The 25,471-nt window shown below is 35.5% G+C and overlaps 1 protein-coding gene across 3 annotated transcripts in view; it reads right to left on the reverse strand.

The window, feature by feature from the left end:
• LOC121415980 (ras-specific guanine nucleotide-releasing factor 2-like) overlaps positions 1-25,471 on the reverse strand; it is an 83,143-nt gene that overhangs the window by 50,789 nt on the left and 6,883 nt on the right. For all 3 annotated transcript variants that reach the window (XM_041609395.1, XM_041609396.1, XM_041609394.1), the window contains exons 3-6: positions 6,810-6,919; positions 3,478-3,625; positions 2,739-2,834; positions 1,830-2,083 (exon numbers count right to left, since the gene is read on the reverse strand). In XM_041609395.1, coding sequence (XP_041465329.1) covers positions 1,830-2,083; positions 2,739-2,834; positions 3,478-3,625; positions 6,810-6,919 — 608 coding nt within the window. The remainder of the gene's footprint in view (positions 1-1,829; positions 2,084-2,738; positions 2,835-3,477; positions 3,626-6,809; positions 6,920-25,471) is intronic.

Raw genomic sequence — 25,471 nt, forward strand, 5'->3', positions numbered from 1 at the left:
TCCCTCACACATACACACTCGCACCCGCTCTCTATTTTTTACTCTCATTTTTACCCCTCCACCACTTTTTATTCTTACTCTCCCTTTTATCTTCCTTTTCACTCTCTTTTCCCGCTTCCTTTTGTTCTTTCCCTCTCTCCCTCACACTCTCTCAAATGAAAAAAGATACCTCGTAAATCTGTGTTTCACATTACTTGTTTTACATCTAAACCTGAAGGAAACCAATGAACCTACCCACACCTTGGAATAGATACTTGGCGACCATGAGAACAAATCAACATATCCCACAGGGTCTGTTTTGCTATCCTTGATTCTCACTACGGAAGCATCAGGTTTCTAATAGTTTTGCAATGCCTTTCATATCAAAATTTCAAGCACAAAATATCAACAATTAGGTAGCCAACATCTTGTTTATTCAAGAACTGCCTATAGTAATCTTTTTTTATCAAATCAATATCATTTGTCATTGTTCCAGTAAAGAACAAGCATTTAAATTGTGGAGCACCTGAGCCGGTATTCACTTCCATAATTAATGCCAGAATTTTAAAGTATTTTTCTCTGTATTCCTTTTAAATGAAATACTTGTTCATCTTTGCTATTCCATTGTTTTTTTTGGCTAAGTATTTTCCTTAAATCTAAGTCAGCCCCCTAGCTGGATAAGTGTTGCTTGCATGTAGTTTAAAAACAATATGCCCAGTCAACCATGTTGCGCACAGATGGATAATGACCGAGCTAAAAATTAATGGCTATTAGTTAACTCTGAATGCTGAGCCATGAACCCCTCTGTGCTGAATTATTTTCAGGGAGGGAAACAATGGATTGTTTGTTAGAATGTGAAATGCAAAGTTCATGAGGCATCGAGTGTGCATTGGTGCAAAGTAGGCGCGGAAAAGGTTAATTGAATACCAACCCAGATGCTCGTTGCATAAAAGTTACTATAACTACATCCAATGGCAACTTCTTAATTAGCCCGTGTGGTATGAGAATTAGGGCTGTTATTGTTAAGAAAATTCTCTGTCGATATTTCGCTAAAAATATCTTATCAATATCGATAACTATACAGAACATAATCAATATGCATTTTTTATGCATTATAGCGATGACACATTACTTGCGGTGGTCAAAATTTGTATCTGCCACTGCACCAAGAACGCGTTAAAATCCGCATTCATCAGATGTAAACTACATGTATTACATAACATCTTTTAACAACCATTCTTAGCATAAATACATCCTCACCTCTCACATTATTAGCATTATTTTAGGGTTTGATTAATAATTTGGGGGCTTTTTGGACATAGACTGAACAGTTAATGTCTTTCGCCATCCGCCATTTTCATATCGTGCTATACATCTTCGAACATAGAGGGCAGTAACACACGGCTGTTTGCTGCCTTCTACGGTGGTACTTTGCTAAAATTGAGCTTGCGCTTGTGAATGTTTTCGATATACGATCGAATGGAGTTGAGTGCAGTCACAATGTTTGGATTGTCATGATTATAGCGAAGTGAGATTGTGTTTTGTGGCTAGTAAATATTTGTATTTTGTTGAGACTTTGGAGTAATTTCTGTCGCTGTTCTGTGAATTTTGAGGAAAAATATTTTTTCAGTGATTTTCCGTTTGAAAAGCAACTTTCAAAAGGCCGTTTCTGTGAAATCATGGAAAATCACTGTCATACTGTCATATATGTCCCTACATAATAGTGGGTATTATGGATAATGAGAGAAGTGGCAAAAAACAAGCAATCATTGACAAGACTATAAAGAGGTTATCGATAACAGCCCTAATAAGAATATCTTAAAAGTAGATATAACACTGATTCGCTTTACCTGTTGAGGAATATTGAGTTGACATCTTCATGTGAAATAAGTGGTTTCTTTGCGCTGGCAGCCATCTTGAGAGGACGAAGAAAGCAGGAGACAAGAGTGGAAAGCTGCTCAACGTACTCGCGTTCACACTCCACCATCCCAAACACTATACTGTTACGCTTTCGCATACTCTCCGCATGTGGTGATCGGATGTAGTCCTGCACTATGGCTTTCCAACGTCGTCGACACAGCCAGCCACGTATGAAGCTTTGGACCTATCCAGAAAAGGGAAAATATTACACTAAATCATCATCATTACCATCACCATTATCTTCATCATCATCATCTTCATCATTATCATCATCATACCATCATCATCTTCATCAAGATCATCATCATCATTGCCATTATCATCACCATCATCATCATCTTAAGAGAAAGACTATGCTTTTCACACTGTACTTTTTTACCTTAACCCCGGGAAATCGGTGGGGCTAAGGGGGGGGGCCTTAGCCCCACCAATTTCCCGGGTTTAAGTTTGGCCCACTTCGTTTTCACACTACGTTTTAGCAAAGAGGGCTAGCACGGTAAATAGTACGGTACTATCTGGCCCTGCAAAAAGGCAGGGTTAGCCGGCTTATTGTGGTTGCGGTGCTAAGAGATGCAGTGTGAAACAAAACTGGTCTAAGGAAAAGCGGGGCTAAGCAATAGCCAATCACAGAAGTCGAAATTGAAAGTTAATCATGCTCTGTAGAGTAAAATCATCAATATTCATGAGCTGTGGGATAGTCCGGGGTTAAGGCGTTAAACCCAGCGAAGCAGATAGTATGGGGTTAAGAAAGACAGTATGAATCCCAAAAAAGATAGTATGGGGTTAGGGATAGTCCGGGTTAAGGAAATGCAATGTCAAAAGCATATTGGCAGACTTACTCTCTTAATCTTTTTAATATCCTCCGGTTCATCATCTTCTGGAGTTCCTTTGATTGAACCAGACATTTTCCTTTCTCTCCTCTGCAGCAGGTTCAACTGACATATCAACAAATACATGAATGTAATGGTGTAATTCATTGCCATAATCCGTGCGATAAGGCATTTCCATAATAAAAAAATAAAATTATAAGACATCATCTGCTATATTATTTATTCGCTGGATTTATGGTGTGTATGGAGAAATTAAAAATATTTTTCAAAAACCTTTAACGTTCATACTTTCAAAATATGTACAGCATGGTGGACTTTCTTTTTAAAAATGATTAAGTACCATCTTGAGTACTTGATAAAATTTTGATATCACACCAAAATTAATTTGTCTGTTAAAAAATCCACAGCCCATATTCTGAACTCAGTTTTAATCCCAATAACTCTGTTTTAAAGTCATGGCTTCCTATGCATAGCCAATTGTGACAGATATATCTAACATTAAAAATTTTAATTGTTCATTTATTTGATACACAAATCATTCACTACTGACTGGGAATAAATACTGCAAAATCTCCATCATCAGAACTTGAGGAAAGAGCCAAAGAAAGATAGGAAACAAAATAATGTAACTTCAATTATCAAATTTTTGGCTTCCTTTAATTTTAACATACATGCAGAGTAGGACCATGGCATAAGTTATTGCCATATTTCTAAATATGGGCCATTTAATCTGTCAATATTGTCTTACTTCTGTTTTGAGTTTTGCTACTTCAGCTGTGAGTTCCTGACACTGCTGACGGAGACCAAACTTTGCTATCTTCTCGCTGTCGTGAATCTGAAGAAGATGGAGGTACTTTTGTTCTAATTCCTCTTTCTGCAGCAGTATCGCATTGAAACTGAGATGTTGAAAGACAGGAGGGAAAATTGTGAGCATACATATTTGATATGTTTTCTTAAGCATTAATCCAATTCAATTTTAATTAATTAGTCTATGATATATAGATACGAACAAAAAATCCCCATTGGTTTTTAGATTGATAATTAACAGAAAATTGCACATGTCAACATGACTATAGATACATACTGTATGCATTAAGAAAATTGCACATGCTGACATAACTATAGATACATATTGTATAATACATACAAGAAATTCATTAATCATTAAGGAAAATTGCACTTCTAGACATGACAAATAAAAAGACAATATGTATGAGTAAAACAGAAAAGGCCTATGGTTTGGCATGTGTATAACACATTTTTCATAACATAACATAATATATGGATTACTGCCTTGAATCATAGATAAAGTGTACTAACATACTCCCAAGAATCCAAAATAAAAATGATCTATTGCCCAATTATCAAAACATTCACTATTTGCAGGAAAAGGATTATCACCCATAAGTAGATTTCTAAAAAAAAGATCAATTTTGGATTCCATTCTACTCTAAAAACATGACACCAAATCCCCAAATAAACACAATGGAAAACAAATGATGAAGATAATAAATTTTGTTAGATACTAAATAAAATCAAAGTTAATATTCATTTTCTTCTAGTTGTCATTCTTATTCATATAAAGTTATACATTTATGAAAATGCTCCCACAGTCTATATGATTTAAATGCAAAAGGAAATTACCATTTATGAAATGAAAAAAGCAGATAGAACAATTAAATGCAATAACAAACACTTGTTTTGAGAAAACAAAAAATTAACGCTGCATTGCTAAGAAGGGGGATTCCTGTTTTTTTACAATAACTTCAACAGATTAATCAAACAAACATGAAAAGTAGAATATAAATAAGGATTGAAAACAATACCTAGAAGCTCTGAATGAAAAATGCTACTGTGACTTTAAAAAAAATACGGTCAGCAATCTCAAAGAAACAAGGAGAAACAAGTCGAAGAAACAAAAATGCATGGAAAAGGTAATGAACCCATGTAAAACATGCATGGGAATGAGACGGTAAAAAACCTAGGAAAGACCGCGGAGAGGGCGAGGGAAGCCTCTTTAAATATCGCGTTGCATCTTGATAGAGCAGTTCCCAGGAGATGCATGGCAGTATTAGTTCGTTGTCAAGGGGTCCTCACAACCAACATGGCAGCCGAGGCAAGAATCAAATGCCACTCGCTACATTGTATTTGATGGAGATTGTAAATAGAGAATCAAGAAAGGCTGCGTGCACGAGACGGGTTAGGGAAAACCAGGACGGGTCATCAGTGAAAACTAAACAGTGAACAGGGTGCCAACCTTTAATCATCACCAACTTCAAATATATCTATATATGTTTCTTTTAACAGCTTAATTTGTTTGCTTGTCTCTCTACATAAATTTCCATTTCTATTAGCTGTGTTGACTTGTTTGGCAACCCCTGTAAACTTCATCTCACTTTATCTCTCTAAGCCCATATACAGGTGTATGTGATGATATGCACTCCTCTTTCCTCTCTCTCTCTCTCTTTCTTTATTTGTTCCCCTTTCTGTTAATTTTTATTTGAAAATTTCTGTTATTAGATTTGTAAGTGTGTTTTTCAATCTTTCCTAATGGTTGTAATTTATATACCCCACCCAACCTCTTTCTAATATTTGTCAATTTCTATTCAATATTCTATTTGCTTGTGTGTTTTTAAATCTTTCCTCATGGTGGTGAACTTTATATACCCTCCTCCCACACACAATCTATATCTTTCATTTGTAAATTTCTATTATATTTCTATGTGTGTTTTTCAATCTTTCCTAATAGTTGTAAACTATACACCCCACCTTGCCTCTAGCTTTTATTTGTCAATTTCTGTCACGTCTGCATGTCCATCTCCCTGTTGTTCCAAAAATATTTACCTAGCCCCCCCCCCCCTTCTTTCCTCAGCTTCTGGTATTCTGTATGTATATTTGGTTCTGTGACATTTGCTCTGGTGACAATTGATTAAGGGAAACATAAAATTTAACCTCAGGAACTAAATAAACCCTAATCCTTATCTGAACCAAGTCCTCTTTCTATTACAATCCTAACGCTAACCCTATGGTGACTGAGATATTAAGACCGGAGCAAATGTTGGGTCACCGCATGTGTCTGTCCATCTTTGAATTGTTTGTATGGCATGTTCATACCAGCTACAGTGTATGCGTGAGATAATTCTGTTATACTGTGTGAGAGAATATGGGCATTGAGTATTTCATTCATTCATTCATTTATTCAATTTTTCCAGCAAAATTTATAAGCAATAATTACAATTGATAAAATATAACATCAGAAAATACAAATGACATAAGTATTCAATAAACCAAAATATAAAGAATATACACCTGATACAGAAGATAATATATCAAAAATGTTGGAAAAACGGAGCGGGTCCACTGAGAAGCAAAGCTTGCAAAGTGTGGACCACTCAAGACGTAAAAAAAGTATAACACTATATGGGCCAAAAACGAGCAGCGATACAAAATAGATAATAAGTATAATAAATATGGGCATAGGCTGTGACACATGCATGAGAATTTGAGGGGATGATGAGCAAGAGTTCCTAATGAAGCAGTCTCACCCATGCAGAAGACTTAGCATGTCTTTGTACTGTTTCTCTCTGACTTCTCTTGCCCAAATCTATTAATTTGTTTGTCTGTCTGTCCGTCCATCTTTCCAAGTGATTATATAACATCTCTCCCTTTCACTTCACTCCCACTCTCCCTTCCTCAATCCTTCTCTCTCTTTCTTCTCTTTCTCTCTACCACTATCACTATAAACAGTATTTAAATTTTAAACATAATGGCCCGTATTCTGAAGTCGGGTTTAATTTTAACTCTGGTTTAAAGTTGTGGTTTAACTATGGACAGCCAATAGTTGCATAAATCTCTAACAATATAATATAAATGTATCAGCTCATTTTTCACTCAAATCGTTTCGGAAAGATAAATAAGATAACTTTCTTCACCATTCACGAGTTAGGAAAGAGCACAGTAAGCATAAGAAACTTGCTATGTAAGGAAAATTTTGACATGTTTGGCTTTCCATAATTTTAGCACGGACTTAGACCATGGTCTATAGAATATGGGATAATAAACCAACAAAAACGAACTTACTTGCAGTGCTGAATAGCATCCACCCAGGCGTTGACCTCTCCCTCCGTTTCACAACGTAGTTCATACTGCCTCTGAGTATCATGGCGATAGTGAATTGAGAAGTACCAATACTGTAAACAAGCCAATCACAAACAAAATATTAAGCACACATACTATTTCATTCATCATTTTTATCAACCTTACAAATGGCACTTCCAGTAAATATGAATATTCAACCACCTTCTGTATACATTAATGATACAGATGAGGATAATAACAATAGTAATAATAATAATAATAATAGTAATAATAATGATAATAAAACTTATGATAGTTATATAATAATTAAACAATGTGACTTTTAAAGTGCCAAATCCATTCTGTGTAACGTGCTCATGGCGCATTACTTATGATTTCAAGCAATGACTGTGTAATATAACTTTGGTTTAGAAACTGCCACATATCATTAACAGCTACACTAACAATTAACTAACTTCTTAACCATAGCAAAATATGCACATGTATACAATTTGTTGTATTTTTTATGAGGTTGATTCTGGAAGAAAGATGAAATAACGACTCATCCTGGTTTAGATCAACTGCTAAACGTGCCAATATTCATGAAAATATCTTCATTTCCCTCCATTTTTCCTTTTAAGATAATGAGAGTTGGAGTACAAAATGTGAATTGAAGAGGACTTGCATCCTGGTTTAAATTACTAATTGTTACACAGGCAAGTGTTTAATATATATATACAAGCTAATAGCACTATTACTTTCAATTCATTAGGGAAGTAATTAGCTATGCTTAGCGCCTCGAGAGTGGCTAATTGAGCATGATTACGCTTCTCGTTTGTGTTTGAGGTTGATAAAATCAGCTTGATGTGTGTGTTCTTCTTTCTTCCCTAATAATGTAGAGCAGAGAAGAAATTTTAATCATAATGTGGGTCTCTCATAAAATGAATTCTTCCAATAATTGGACAAGGTGCACATGTGCTGAGATGAAGAGATAAAGATATGACAAAATATTATCAAAAACTTGGGAAACCTATGAAGCTCTTGCAACCACTCCTTTGGATTCATATGCCATTTCCAAATATGTTCATTACTTATTAAATCTTAATTCATACACCAAGTATTGGACGTGAGCATTAAACAGAAGAGTAAGTAAAAGTGTGATCGTTATAATTATAAAAAAAATGAAGAATTTACTACTCTTCTTTTTCATACACACAGTTGTTGAATTAACATGTTGCATGCTTGGATACTTTCTGTACTAACTAGTAAAATCTTATCAAATCTTCTGTGATAAAGCTTAATGCTGATCAAGGTTCGAGCTACTACCAGTCAGGTAGTCAGTCAGGTAAAATGCAAAGAGGCAAAGCTGCAAACCGGAGAAAGTGAACATTTTACAACAAAATAATTTTTCTCAAGAATGGTGGTGAATGTCTTTGGCAAAATAAGTCATGGAAAATCTGCATTGTGCATTAACTACAATTTTGCAACTTGGCTCGATATAAGATTGAATTGGTATATATTCAGCATATCTAAGTTATATTTATCAGAGAAATTTGCACTGGGTGGTGTATTAATTTTAAACAAAGAGCTGGACGCTTCTACGTTGTGGGGCTAGAACCCTGATACTGGTAACAGGCCTACTTTTGTGTTTCAGTTCATTCCACTGTCTTAAGGAATGCAAATGTCACCAGGAGTGACATTTGAAGCAGTGACGGGAGCTGTTAGCAAAGGAGAGTTTACTCTACCAATGATGTAATGACATTGCTTGGCCGATGCTTATGTGTCCAGACCAAACAATGTAAGCAACAAATGGTGGATTGCAGGGGAAGAAGGCAGAAAGAGAGAGAGGGATGAAAAGAGAGATTGCATGAAGACAGATTTAAAAGATTTTTTTATAAGAGAGTGAGTCAGAGAGAGGGACATATAGACAAGAGAAATGGAGAAAGGAAGAGGAATAATGAGGGAAGATGAAGAGACAGAGACAATGAGAGAGGGGGCGGGTTGAGAGAAAAGTATTGGATATTTTCAGGGATTATGAATTGACATAACATGGAGCACTAATTACAGACAAAATAGTGTGAAAATATTTATGATAAAAAGTTTTTTGTATGAAAGACCACAATCGAGATATGGATATAAATGAAGAGTAGAAATAAAATCATTAAAGAGAGGAAAGAAGAAGGAGCAGATGGTAGAAAGAAGGAAGGAAGGAAGGGAAAGAGAAAGAAAGAAAGACAGACAGAAAGACAGAAAGAAAGACAGACAGAAAGACAGACAGACAGAAAGACAGACAGACAGATAGACAGACAGAAAGAAAGAAAGAAAGAAAGAAAGGAGAGAAGTGAGAGGGAGAAAAAAGGCAGATGATGAAAGATAAGAATAAGAGACTATTGCTTAAAAAAAAGAATGTAAGGACTCCGCATCCTTGAATCTGTAAAATTGTGAAAGTCAGCATTCATGATGAAAAATATCCACCTTTTCTAAAGCCTGCTAAAGATTGCCACATGGAAATAACAAAAGAACCATAACGGACAACAACAAATCCCTCTTACAGCAAAATAAGGCTACATGCCTTATTAGGGGCTTTCACGATCGCTCTTGCGATCGTTTGCAATCATCTGGTCACAATATATGTTGTACACAATCAAAACATTTGTAATCAGTCGCACCACCAATTATTGTGAAAGGGGCTTTAAGCACTTGTCTCAAAGCCTTATGCATCCTGGAAAGGAAACAGTGTGCCAATATTAGAAGACAAGAATGCCGTATTTCCGACAGTTCAAATGTAATAGAAATCTGTTACACATATTATAATGCTGCATAACATCTACCCACATGCTTTATATACTACCCAAAAGAAAGAATTTATTAGCATGCAAAATGTATCTTTGAGTCAAGCACTTTTTTTTCCCAAAATTAAACATAGAAATCTGACTCTCGATATTTTCATTTATCTCAATGGTGTATTCTGTACAGGCCATACTTTGGCATTTTGCATGCACCATTTTCCGAAAACAAATATGCTCTATTTCCTAGAGTTCAAACTGTGATAGAAATCTGTTACACATAATATATATTGCTGCATAACATCTACCCACATGCTAAATATACTAAAATAAAGAAGAGGAACTTTTGTTTGTATGCAGAATGTATATTAGAATCAAGAACCTTTTTTCAAAAATGTAACGCATAAATTTGACTCTCAATATTTTCATCTCAATGGTATATTTCATACAAGCCATACCTTGGCATTTTGCATTCACCTTTTTTCTTTTGTATTAAATTGTATTCTGTTATGTTTTGCTTAAACTATCATTTTACATATCCATATCTATTGATTTTTTTTTATTTTTTTCATTGAAAGTTTTGAATTGATTTGGAAATAAAACAGTCTTACTCTACTTTGAAACTTAATAGTTTCATATCTTTGTAAGATCAATTCCTACAATACCAAATAATTTGGGGATGTACTTTAAACAATGAAATAATATATTAATTTTTCGCATTTTGTTTTATGGAATAAAATTTGACCCCAGATGATTGCATAACTGTGTGGAAGAGATGTGGTGTAGTGGTTCTGGCTCTCGCCTTTTAATCAAAGGATTGTGCGTTCAAATTCCACCGCTGCCTCGCGTCTGGCAAGGCATCAATCCACACTTTGCCATTCCCCACCCAGGTGCTGAATGGGTTCCCGGTAGGATGTGAAAGTTATGGTAGCTTTCCAGAATTGTGTGGGCCTCATCGGCGACTGACTGGAATACTCCCCAGGTATTGGAGAATGTGCATACTATGTATGCGGGAATGACTGATTGAATCCAATCAACCAGGGTAATAATAATTCTGTTAAGTGCCTAGATGCAATATGTCTATATCGCATTATAATTAGCCAGATAATTAGATAAGAGTCCTGTGACATAAATACACTCAATAATACAAAGTAGAGAGCCATCTGGCAAACCGTATAAATAAATATAACTGATGATTGTAGATAACAATGGTATTTATTCATTATTCACCTCCAAATGTATATATGATTCCATGACAAGGGAAATAAATACACAAATTCCACAGATTATCTTTAATTTTTATGTTGACATTGTAATTTGTGATATTTTAACTATGTACCATGTTTTGAGAACAGAACATGAATCAATCTCTAATCTAAAAGGTTATTAAACTGCAAAAAAGCAATAAGGTCTTCTAAAACAATATTACATTTCAAATTGATATATTAGATATAGATATACATTTGACTTTATGAAATGATAACACATTGAAACCCACAACAAACCTAAAAAATCTATTAATTTTATTGAGACTTAGCATACTTTTTCTTTTTCTCTCCAACTCATTGTACATTTGTCAAATAGCACTGGTATCTTGATCCTACCATTAAACACTATATCTGTTTTGTGTGTCTTTATCTCCATGATCTGATTGTCTACATCACACGTAGCATTGTCTGGGAAGGCTAAAGGCTCAATGCCATCCCTTGAGAAGGGGAAGAGTAGCAGGGATAGCAACAAACAGCTTAACATGCAAGGGGCCCTCATAACCGGAAGCCAACTCATGCATTGGGCTTACCATGAACACTCATCTCTATGCACATATTAAAACAGATAGAACTGAAATGCACAGGAAGAGTCAGCCTAGGTCAGGGGGTTCATATTGAGCATCACTGGGGACAGAGAAAAGCGAAAGAAACATGCATGTGAGAGAAAGAGAGAAACAGAGAGTGCCACAGAGAGACTGAGTGACATAGAGAGAGGGAGAGACGGAGAGATTAAGAAAAAACAAAAATAGGCAAAATGATAGTGTATTAGATATAAAATTTGTAAGAAGAAAGAAAAAAAGAAAGAAATATATATACTGAGGGTCAGACAGCCAAAGAAACAAATGCAGAAACAGAAAATAAAAGAAAGAGAAAGATTTGAAAATAAAACAAGAAAAAGACAAACAAACAGCAAGAGTCAAACAGAAAGATGGTGAAAGAGATAAAGACAATGAAATAAAAGATGACAGAGAGAGAGGAATGAAAATAGGAAAATGACAGGGAAAAGAGGGAGAGAAAGAGGTGGAAGAGAATTACATGGAAATAAAGAAAAGGACAGAGCAGAAACCTAAAATACAGCAAAGAGATGTCCCAGATATTTTCCCCTATACTCGGTAATGTATTTTAATCACATTGTTGCCAGATGTGCCAATTACATTTTATCTCGCTTTTAGGTTCAGGGAATGGAATAAACATCCTAAAATCCAGGCAAGCTGTTAGACTGACTATCTCCCCCCCCCCCCCCCCCCTCTCGTTTTCTTCTTTCATTTAGAATTTTCTGCCATACCTACTCCTGTTGACAGGAAAATGAATATTACTCACATGCTTCTCACTTCTTATAGGAATGTTCTGCCAGGTCATCATTGCTTTATTTAAATACAGTTACCTCTATTTACAACCAAAACGATTATGATAAACATAGATAATTAAAAACCAAAATAAATAGCCTACTAGTTCTACATCTTTATGGATATTATTTGAATAATTTTTGGGTGTTTTTTGTGGTTTACCTTGCTCCCTCTAAAAAGTGAATTATTCACTCATGAGTGGGAGTGAATAAATTCAAATTGAGAACAGACTTTATTTTCAAAATCGAAATATAAATTTACTAATCACTGACATAAAAAAACATATTATACATGTGGAGGGGTGAAAGGAAGCAAAATAATTCATATGAACTGGCTATGTACTAAAAGTGAAATTAATTATCACGAAATTATTAACGTGGTCGTGGAACTTATAGTACAATCATAACATATTCAAGAATAGTATCAAAGATATATATATATCTGGTCCCAGAGACATACGCATTTGCACTGGTTTTAAAGATTAACATAATTTAACAGAATCAGATTAAACATTTCAAAATAATTCTCCAAAGTAAAAAAAAATGGACAAGTTAAAAGTGTATATGGCACAGGCAAAGGAGGGCGGTAATTTTCACAATTTCTAGTTTGAAGTGAATTCAAAAATTATCTTGGAGAGGCTTTAATGAAAATTGTTTTGACTACATCTAAAATGAATTTTACCTTCATGTAATATTAACGAGTTTCAGCCTATTTAAAGTGTAATTGGTGGGAAAAAAATCATGTTTACTCTAAGTTCACTACAAATGGAGTTATCTGTAATGTTTTTACCAAGGGAAGTGAATAGTGGGTGATAATTCACTAATTTTATTCTATACAATCATGTAGAGTACATTTTAATGGGTGTTTTCAAGTTTGGTGTTGGAAGCACAGTTTGAATTGTGTATCCTAGCATCAAAACCTATTCTAAGTTCAGAAGAAAAAAAAATCGATCACAATATTAACGGTTCAACACCAAGTGAGTGACTTTTCAGGACAAATTTCATTTTATGTTTGGTGCTATGCTTAAATGCAAATAATTGATCTATAAGCTTAAATGCAAAAAATGGACCTAACACCAACACCTAAAGATCAACACTGAACTTGAAATCACCCAATCGATGTGTTGTGTGGCTACCTCCTGCAGTGTCACCAACACAATCATAGACCTCCTGCTGGTTTAACGTAGAAATGCTCATGAATTCATAACTACCAATTAGCATGAATAGAGCAAATGAATTCATTTTTGTTTTGATATGTATGTATTAGAGTTTGTCTCATGTACAATCACGTTGTCGTTATCCTAGGTCCCCCCTACCAGTCTCCAATCGAATATTGATCCTGCACGAGTGTTAAACCCGGGGAGGTTTTCTGATTGCTGACAAATTTAGATCAATTTATGGAAGCAATGGCACAGAATTAGAAAACGGGGAGTCAGAAATAGAAAATAAATGCAAGGCAAATCAAATCAGGGCTGAAGCCGGAGCGCCTGGACGGAAATGACGGTGGCAGCGGTACCAAGGGCATCCAGTCTGGGTGTTATGATACCGAATGAATTCTTAAAGGAACATGCGATTGATTTTTAGATGCTTGATAATATATTGGATACAATCAATTATCTTTTTTTTCCAAAGAAGTAAAATTGTATAGAAATAATTGGTTTACGCACGACATAATGTATGTTTAATTGTCATTATTCTTTTGGAATGTCCCGGAGGAAGTTTTATTATGCTGTTTGTCAGTTTTGTCAGTCTATTAGTTTATTAACAAATCAAAACAATTGCCTGGTTAATAATTCTGATCCACAATTATCTTATTTCACCAGCTAAAGTTAGAATATGAACTTTGTAGATTAATATTATTGTATATAGTATATGATGCAAAATTGAATGTCATAATTCAATGAGGGTTATAAAAGTAATTCAGTCCCCACTATGTTTAAACACCTTGCACTTTTGAAGCATCTTGCTTAGCACAAGATTATGATGTTTCATTCATTTAAATTTTTGTTTCCACATCCTAAAAACACTAAAGGCAAATGGGGTGAAAGGGGCGAGAAGGAGGCTTTATTTCCAATTTGTCCTATTACCGACTAGTCTACTATCATTTGGTATACCATCAGTTCTTTCACTCACCACATGGTCTACTTTTATTCAGTCTAATTGATATTCCATCTAATAACCAGTTGGTCCAATGGCAATTCAGTCCATATTCCATTTGCTCTAATTGGAATAATTGTTAGATTGTGCAAAATGAATGAAAATGAAATGGATATTAGACCAACTGTTTATGAGACGAAATGGTAATTAGACAAAGTGATGATTGGACCACATGGGAAATGGACCACATTGGTAATGGACCACATGGGTAATGGACCACATTGGTAATGGACCACATGGGTAATGGACCACATTGGTAATGGACCACATTGGTAATGGACCACATGGGTAATGGACCACATTGGTAATGGACCACATGGGTAATGGACCACATTGGTAATGGACCACATTGGTAATGGACCACATGGGTAATGGACCACATTGGTAATGGACCACATTGGTAATGGACCACATGGGTAATGGACCATATTGGTAATGGACCACATTGGTAATGGACCACATTGGTAATGGACCAAATGGTTGTTAGACGAAATGTTGATGGACGGAATGGCATTAGAGTAAATGAAAGTAGACCATGTGGTGAGTGGACGAGTTGGCAGTAGACGAATTGGCAATTTACCGGAAAGAGAGGCGGAGTGACAGCATTTCCCACCATCCTTAAAATAACACTGTCACTCCTCGGCCCTTTCCCCTCTTTCATTTTTAGAGTGCATTTTTTAAAAATAATCATAAGACTTGTACATTGCCTTAAAAACCCATAAAAACTTTCTTCTCAATATTTCCAACCAATCACTTGATTTTGGAATGGTAATGGTTTATTGAATATTCATTTGCAGCCACAGACTGGAGTGTAGAATCTCTTACAAAACAAGAACACAAATATGTAATAGCCTATTGCATAATCACTCCATTAAAAAAAATATTATAGTATATCTAAAAACAAACATGCATAACTAGATGGATATGGGATGTAAATCATGCATTGTTAAAACAGTATAATGTATTCCATCAGTATCTGATGCATATGTCTCTTGTCTACTTTCCTCCATGAAGCATCACTCCCTTAGGTTCACATATTATTTTCAAACTAAATTTGCTTATTTTGTCATCCTCTATATTGTATTTTTTCATATTTTGCATAGCTATATTTTCCCAAATCTTGCAAACATGGATATTATGAGAGCGCTCTCTCATGTTATGCATTTTTCCTTTTAAATTTCTTTATTTTCTAATCATATTTCTTTTCTCCAACCTTTACCTACTCTGTCTTCATCTTTCCTTCTTCTCTCCCTCATGCCTCTTATAGCTTTCAGATCCGTCCTGGCAGTCCACCCCGTTACACACAATAATCCATGCCTATCTAAATATACAGTAATGCCCAACGAATATGCACAGCGTCAATAGACAAAATTGGAATAAATAGCCGGAATGCATTATAGGCACAACTCACAATACATCATGTATAACGTGTACATGTACAAAACTGGCATTATCACCGAACAACTAAAGGTCAAACAGTCCCATACTGAGAGAGTATTATCCTTGCTTCACGTTGTTTGGGCAGATTTTTCTGTTTTTAATATCTTAGAAATATGATAACAGAAATAGCTCTCTTAATAAACTTCTCCTTATACAGATTTTCTCTGATTCTTTTTGACTTACGTACATGTATTTTCACAACAGAAAGACCTGAAATGAATCAATCCAATTCATTATTTTCATAAATATCATTTTATTATGTTTAAATGCAAATGAAGAGAATAATTTTGTTATTTAACAATGATATTTTTTTTCTAAAGCAGTAACATTTTTTTTGTTATAATACAGGCAGGCAAATATGGGATGGGAATAAATGAAAATAGACTGCAGTGACATGCAAGAGGAGCATTGAAATCATCGACAAAAGGAGGAACTCAATTATCCATTTATTATTTTATTATTTTGATTATCATTCTCAAGATTTTAATTGTGAATACAATCATGGTAACTTTTGTGACCTATTTGGTGGGATTCATTATCGTTCTGTGCATTCTGTTCCTTTCTATCCTTTGCATAATTTTTCAATGTTCTCTTTCTTTCATTCATCTTCCCTTTTCATTTGCTTCTTCTGTGTAAAAATGTTCAAGGTTTTTAAAATTAATTTCAAATAATTTTCAATTGTGATGTATACCTTTGACAACAGTTTAAACAAAATTAGTTATTTAAGTTTCCACGCAGACACAACTAAACAAGACATGTCTCTTTGTTAAGTCTTTATTTCTTGCATGGAATAAATAACATTATCAAAAGCACAACGAACATTACTGATATTCATTATTGTGTAAACATATGGTAAAATTGAAATCATTCTATTATATGTTAATATGCTAGCTCATATGCTAAAACTATGTACTGCAATCTAATAGCAACTGTTGTGATACAGTATTTCAGAACTGTATGATCATATGATTTAAAATAAAATCATAAAGGAGATGTCAATTATGTTACATTGTTATGTAAATGGCGACCAAGACTTATATGTGAATAATATGACAAATTTCTGAAGAATAACCATATTTGGCCAAAAATCCTATCAAACTCTAGGTTTATTCAAACTTGAAATTAATGAAGTGCCTTTTTTAATGCAAGTCATAGACTCATATTTGAACCATCATTCTTATTCTAGAAAGATGTAATTCCTTAAGTCAACACTTGGCTACTGAATTTTGTTACTTATAAAGGCTGTGTAGTAGAACTGGATAGTTCCAGTGGACCATAGATTAAATCTTTAACCCATGGACTTTCTATGAACTGGGACCTGTTGCAGCAAGAGTTGCATTTAAACGCAAGTCAAAATATCAAGCTCAAGTCCCAAATACGGGTGCTTCACTGGCTGAAAATCAAATTGCAAAAGATTTCTTGATTTGCATTTCATCGCAATACTTTCTGCAACGGGCCCTATACATCCTCCTCATTCTAAAGAGATATTATATTCCTTCTTTATAAATTAATTCAATAATAATATTGGGCACAGATTGTATATCAGGAGCATGATTATCATGATAGTGTTAAAGTTGATCAAGGTTAGGAGTTTGATCTTTCATTGACCAATTATAGATAGGTGCTGTGGACAAGTGGATAAGTCTATTGACTATGAAAAACAAGGTCCAGGGTTCAAGTTCCACCATGGCACTCACATCCTTTGCCAAAGCAATTATCTACATTTGTCCCTCTCCACCCAGGTGTCGTAAATGGGTACCAGGTAGAAAGGAATTCATTGAGCTTGAAGGCCCAGGCAGCCCAGCTATAGCCCGGGTAATAATAAACATTATCAAGTTATGCAGGGCCCACTCGGAGAACAGTTTTTAGAACAAACCCTAGGTGAATATGACATTGTCAAATTATTATTTAAGTTTGTCTTAAAACATACCTTTTGAGATAACTATATAAATTCAGAGAATAAAATAGACAATAATTATAGAGAACCCCAAATGTTTCACAGTTTCAGAGAGGAAATTGCTTATTTTGCTATAACATAAAATCTTGAGAATCACTGTATTGAGTAGTAAATTAGCATGCTATTCAAGTGAGCCTTTTTTACAAGACTACACAGCACAAAATATTGCATTATGGGTTAGGAAGTTGGCCAGATTTGAAGATTAGATGACTTGAGGTGGTACTACTAAGGCTGTTTCTGCTTTAATGCAAAACATCCAACCCCTTTGGCAACCCTGTTTCACAAACCAGTCTAGGATCCAAGACTGTCTCAGAGAGACCAAGACAATGACTGCCAAGAGTCAGCGAATGAGATGAGATACAATACACATATTCAATTTAACAGATTGAAGAAAAGCAGAGAGATGAATTCTTCTTCAAACTTGAGCTCATTTTCAGTGTCTGGCTCAAATTAATCTAAGGACATCAGGATGCCGCCATCCGAGGTCATGGCCTCAGATGTCCTCAAAAAGGGCCTTGACGCCCTTCCAAATATTTGTAGGCTTAAGGCCAGAATAAGATGCCTATTTTGCCTGTGGCTTTGGTGCCCTTCCATGACCCAGTGCATGTGTATTGGAGAATGGATAATTTTACTACATGTGTATCTGTGGTGTTTACCGGTGTACATAGAGGATCACATCGGTTATTTTACACCAGTGTATAATTGACAGTGTTAGGTTAACACCAATAGGTGTTATTACAACACCTTTGGTTGTTACATTTACACTCCTTGGTGTTATGTTCAATCTCTAGGGTGTAATTTTAACACCTCAGGGTGTGGTCCTCTATTGATGCCAACTGGTGACAGTTTTGACACCACACTGTTTACAATTCATGTTTCAATAGAATTCTGCCTGCAACTTTGCAGACTCGGTCTTCAACAGATTAACTATTAATTCAATTTTTATGGCCTTGGATGACCCATTAAATAAACACTGCCTTCAATTTCCTTTAATTTAGTGCCCTATAACAAAATGGCATTGCCTTTTTCGCAATTCTTAATTCAAGCCATGATTCTGAAGTCTGACTTTACACAGACCGAGGTCTAAATCTGTGCTTAAATGATGGGAAGCCAAAAGTGTCAGAAGTTTGTTTTTATTGTTTGTTTCATACCTTTCGCTTCTCTCACTTTAATAAAATGGAGAAGAAATATATGTTACCTGACGCTTATTGATAATTTGTGTGTCAAATGAGCCAACAAATTATACTTCATGCTGTTTTTCACAAATTTGTACTGAGATTATTCAGGAATACCACAACTTTAAACCAGAGTTTAGATTAAACCAAAGTTTAATACAGCCTAAAAATGATGACTATAATGACGTTAATGACGTTAACTATAATGACGTTAACATCCATAACTGCGACAGAAATATAAGACATACATCTACTGTCTATAGAAGTCTTCAGACACACTGGAATTGATACCAATCCCTAAAGCTAAGATTTTATTTTCATGTCAAGATCCAAACATGGATAACATGTTTCATTTCATGAATATCCTCACTTGCAATACACTGTCCAGTTTACACAAAATATCATGATACAGATGTGAGTTTTCATTGAGTTACATGATTTGAGAAAGTGTGCAGTATCCCCCTCCAATTTACCCCAAACTTACTTCCACACTTCAATCATCCAGAACAAAGCGCTGCAACAACAAAGAAAGTTGATTTTAATCAATGATTTTTTTTGCAGATGGGACATATGAGGTACGTGCTATGGACTTCATAACTGGAATTATATCACACAAAACACTTCAACAAAGTTGTGAGCCAAGAAAGCATTTTTACCCTCTAATCCAGTCATTTATCCTCATAGAAAACAACATTTGACAATTGTTGGAAAGCCACTTGAAGTATCCTGAATGGAATCTTGCTATACAGCATATTTTCTAAATTTATGCCTTATCTTCTTTTTAAGTATGAAAATTGGTAGTCTGGGCAACAGCATAGACACCGCCAATGTATGCATGTCATTTGTGATTTACAGATTTGGCAAGTTGTGGAAAACCGTACACTCTTTATTACTACCCAGTCCTAAGCTGGACATTGCTGACTGCAAAATAATAGTGGTGCCGACAAAAAATCTTTACAAATCTCAACACACTAATGTTTCTGTGTAAATAAGTGCCTTGATATATAATTAGCATTAAAATAAAACGGTAATGAACTTACGTCAATATAATTATTGTGATACCGTAGCAACACACATATCATGTACACATATGGACAGTGCAGTCACCGTATCGATCTAGAGGGGGGAACGTGCTTGGGAACAGATCAATGCAATTACTATTATGGGAGCCATTTGTGTCCTAGCTGCCACCACAGAGTGAATGTTTTTATATACCACCCAGATGAGGGAATCGGTCGACTGGGTTCAACTTGGAACCAGAGCATATTCATTCAAAGGTCAACCATCGGATCCTCTCACATTGCACATGGATGGATATCACCTGTATGTCTGTACTATGGTCGTGCCAGCAGGGGCAGCATCTGGGAACATTCTGGATGCATTTATACATCATGATATTGGGGGCATTGTGGTCTAGTGGTTATGACTCTTGTCTTTTGACCAGGGGGACGTGGATTCGAATCCCAACCACGGCATGTTTTCCTTCACATTGTGCTGCACTCATCCCAGGTAAGGTGAATGGGTACTTGGCAAGATTAATTCCTTGAATGCACCAAGTGCCTTAGCAGCTGGAGCTTAAGCCGGGGTGATACATAATGCCCCATGGAATAGGCAACTAGATAATGGACGCCTCATAAATTTATCATATATTATTATCATTATTAATATTCAGAAAAATCCAGTGTTGACCTCATGGGGAAATCACATAGTTCCCTGAGTAAAGAAATCTATTTTCAATACTCCCTTTTATTTTTATCCTCACTTTTTCCTCCTTTCCCCCCCCCCCTCATTCTTATTTTGGCATTACTTGAGAAAATCATGGGGGAAATTATCCCCTCTACACCCCCCCCCCAAATATTTCTATTAACAGGTTGCAGGTACATTATTTAGATTGCTGTACCTGATCAAGGTCATCTTTACATTTACTCACAAATCTAATGATGTTCTTAAAATCAGAATTGTGTCAGGGCAAGTTTATTCCTCATATAATCTAGTAATCAATCAGAACATAGTGATAAGCTTCTTTTTTTCGGGGGGGAGGACTTGCAAAAATGTCAAAATACAATTTATATATAGAAAACACATTATTGCACTGTTATCTAAGTTAGATGTTAACTTGTTCATCAATGAAACTGAGTGATCCCTGTTCAAAGTCTAAGTAATTTGGGTTCCATAGCATTTGCTCTGGCAACAATTACTCCGCTCTAAATTCCTCACACTAATTAAATGACCAACTTTAACCCTGGGTTTAACACTATACCCTACCCTTAACCAAACCCTAAGCCTAACATAAAACCTTATTGCAACCCCAACCCAAACCCTGCATCTTAGAAAAAATAAAGCCAGGAGTAATCGTCGCAGAAGCGAATGTCGTGTCATAGCAATCTGGGCCCCATTTCTTAATGTCATCATTATGGTAAGTTTTCCATGCAATGGTAAGCTGCATTGAATCCTCGATTTTGATTGGCTGTTGATCAGCGTTACCATGGTAGTTACCATTGGATGGCAAAGATACCATAATCGTAACTTTTATGCGACCGCGCCCTGAAAAATTGAATACAGGTGGCTCTGCTTAACTCAAATCTCTTGGTATCATCGAAATCTGTTCGACTTCGAGAGCATATTTGGCTCAGTCGGTAACGCATCTCCCTGTTGAACCAAAGATCGTAGGTTCGAGTCCACCCCAGGCAGATGACTGAAGCCAGTGCGTTGTGTGTTAACGTAGATGTTAACATAGATGCAGTCTATGTTAGAATGGAAAACACTCTGTCTCTCAGATAGGACATTAAATGGAGGTCCCATTTAAGGGAGAGTAACCACCTTTGCATGTTAAGAACTATTCGTATAAGAGTAGGGGGAAACCCCGGTGTAGTGGTCCACCTGCACTCCCCCCAATCAGTTATATCAGGAGGAGGAGAGACCTGTGGGTCATAGTGATTCAGTTCACTTTTTGCCTTCCAGGGGCACAGGTGATGCCAAACAAATAATGATAATGACTTAGGCAAAGTGTGACTAAAGCCCCTTTTGAAATTGGTCTGCAACCATCAACTAGTTTGCACCAAGCTGGATTAAGATGATTCAAATCGTAAAGCTTATAAGATTAGATAATTTCATTTCAAAATAATTTCTAAATACTGTACATATAAATTTATACACCAAGCAGTACACATATATTATATTCAATGTACATTTCTTAATTTTTTGTTTTTAATTTTTGTAAATATGTATTTCAGTACCATTACAATAAGATAACTGTGCATAAATAAGACAACTATTTTTTGCAGGCCACATTGGCTAATTAAAGTTTCCTTTTCTTTCAACTAGATTTTCAACTAGATAATTTGGCACTGTATTACCTGATCTTTTTCCTTGACAGACATAATATGTACAGCCTTTTAAACTTAATTTCACTTGTATGAATGTGTATATTATTGCAAGCATTTCATTCATATGTAATGACATGTTATTAAATATGAAGAGATATGACAGACAAACAGACACGTAGCATCATTGCTATTGCTAACTATTCTCAGCTGATCGCAGTTAGCTTGTAAATCAACCCCACTCAATACTTACACAGACAAATACCCAAACTTACATGAACATCCACACACGAACTACATGTATCCATTATCGAGACCTGCATATGAATAAATTGATGATTGTTTAATATTTCATGCCTGTACGAAGCCTGGTAAGCCGTTCAATAACGTCTTGAATACAGCACACTGAACATGTGCGGAGTCGATTTCTATAATTGCGAGCGTAAATTCAAGGTGATAGGTTTATTAGTGCAGATCACTCAAGAATTATCCGTCTATTTCTTGATGAGATCACCTGCTGTGCTACATGTAGGCTTAAAGCAACTAACATGCAATCTATGTCTTTCTTATACATTCAGTTGAAAGAGGACTAATGTGTAATAATTATACACAGTTTATTCATGACATACATTCATAACTATATTAGTCCCTGAAAGAGGTGGTTATTGCCAAGATTTTGAAGGAGGGTTCCAATAAAATGACCAACCAAGATGTTCTATAGTTGTCAGCTTAGTGGTAATCAACCTTAAAGGGAAAGTTGGGGGGTTTGTACAGTGTTACGATACTGCAACAAATAACAATGAAAATTTAGTTTTAAATTTGATTTCCTTTCCTTTTATTACAGGAAATAGATCAATCAACAAAACAAAATAAAACATGTCTTGAAGTGCCAGTTCTGATTGTATTCCAAAGTTATGATAGTCCTGTATTAAATCTAGATAAAAATCCAAGTTGGTTGGCAAGGGTTCGTTAAATTAAAGTTAACAATGATGACAATGATGAAATTGATGTTGAAGCACGATGAATAACAAGAGTCACTGTAACGAGTTGAAATGTCCATGAAGACGAAATTGATTATGACTAAAAGTCAATTTCAGCAATCCATGGGTTGAAAAGCGTTCATCAAAACAGCTTGATGATCTCAATGAGAACTGAGAATTCCTCTCTCAAAGTAACTGCAAACAATTCATTGATGGTGTGCAAATAATTCCACAGAAGATAAATGTATTCCATTTGGAAATAAACTATGCTCTGACATAAAGTCTGGTGTGAAACTCTAAGTTCTGATCTGATATGATGATGTCCTTGAAGACACTGCCGTCCTATATACAAATTATTCACTATTCTGGAAGCTTCTAGTATTGTCTACAAAAGAACATTCTGCCAATTTCTAGAGCATCTAATTTTAAAGACTCTCGAATAAACAACATAGCTAATCTTATTATTCTTTTCAATGCCACTAATCTATTGTGTAGCAATCTCTATTCAGAAGTAACAAACTTCCTCAGCCTTTAAATAGGTGTAGGCATGCCTAACACAGCTTTACTGACACATTCTGGAATATTCGTAATTATTATATGCTATGAATATCCTTAAAGAGGAAATAACTAAATAAATGAATGTAATTGCTCTTAAATCTTACAATTCTACTTATAAAACAACAGTAACGCACAAAATTACAACTGACTGAAAAAGTCTCTGCCAAATGTACTTCTTAATATTTCAAAGTTTTTTAGCTATTTCGTAGGTCTTATTGAATCATAAAATGAAATCAAGAAAAGTTGCTTTGTACAATAATTCACTTTGGATATTTCATTAAGTTCTAAACCAATTTTGATACAAATGTTACTGTTTTTTGTAAGTTAGGATCTAACATGCTGCAGCACAGGTAGGTTTTCGCCTCCCTTTCAACATAAGGCTATATCTGAGGCCAATGTGACAAGGAAGAAAACGAAAACAAAATGTATATTCAGAATGTTCTATGACTGACCTGGAAGGAGAGAGGGGGGAGACAGTGGACATTTCTGGGGAGAGAGAGGGGGGGGGGTGAAATAAGAAGCATAGACAGGGAAATGGGAGATGTGGGATAGATAAAAAGAGAGAAGGGTAAAGAGAATGAAAGAGAAAGATAGAAATCTGGTAAAGAGCAAGAAAAGCCCCCTTTCCTCATCTACTATATTGTACATGAATGAATTGTGGAATGCATGTATTGTCTTGTGTCTTTATATTAATGCATATTTTTAATGATTTGAAATGCATTTATATGATGTGTTGTATTTTTTTTATGAGTTGGAAAAAATGAATTGAATTGAAACAGATGCAGAGAGGAGATACGAAGGGGAGGGGGGGGTTGGGTGTGGCAGAGAGAGGACACAGGAGAAGTGGGAGAGGGATAGAAGGGAAAAGAGGAAGAGAAAAACAGACATAAAGGAGAGGGGGAAAGAGGGAGATGGGAGTGTGTGGGTGTTTATGGGAGAGAGGGTCAAAGGGAGGACTGGGTTACAAAGAAAGGGGAGAAAGAAACAGAGACAGAGAGGAGAGAGGGGGAAAGAGGTGATAAGAGTGTGTGGGTGAGAGCTGGGTATTTGTGGATGATTTTGGAACATGGGTAGACTCTGGATATCGAGAGGGGAGAGACAGAAAAAAACAGACAGAGGTAGAGAGGAAATAAAGAGATGGAAGTGAGAGGAAAGGGTGGACACAGAAAGAAAGTGTAGGGGAGGGTGTGTGTGTTATTGTTTTGTAGGAGATACAGATAGGAAAGGGAAATAGGATAGAGAGAGAGAATGTGTATCTTAGAGAGAATGTGTGTATGTGTGTGTGTGAGGGAGGCAGAATATGTGTGTGGGTGGGAGAGAGACAGAGAGAGAGTGTGCATGTGTTTCAGTGTGGATGAGAGATAAAGTGTGTGTGAGTCTTCAGCACCCTGGATATAAACTCACACCTCGCCTCCACCACCCCTATTCACATGTAAATGAAGAAATATTGACACAGTTGCACATGTGTTTCCTTTGTGGACTTTGGCTACATATTTCTCACCTTGTAATAACAAAAAATGCTGTCTATGCAGACAATAAACACATCAGAACCTAATCAATGGCAAAACAATAGAATCATATTACATTATTACTAGTTTGGTTATTTATATGATCATCACTACTTATTATTAAGTATTACCAACATTGGTACCAGGAAGAGATATAATACAGAAACT

This window comes from Lytechinus variegatus, chromosome 5 (genome assembly GCF_018143015.1).
Source record: "Lytechinus variegatus isolate NC3 chromosome 5, Lvar_3.0, whole genome shotgun sequence".
NCBI lineage: Eukaryota > Metazoa > Echinodermata > Echinoidea > Temnopleuroida > Toxopneustidae > Lytechinus > Lytechinus variegatus.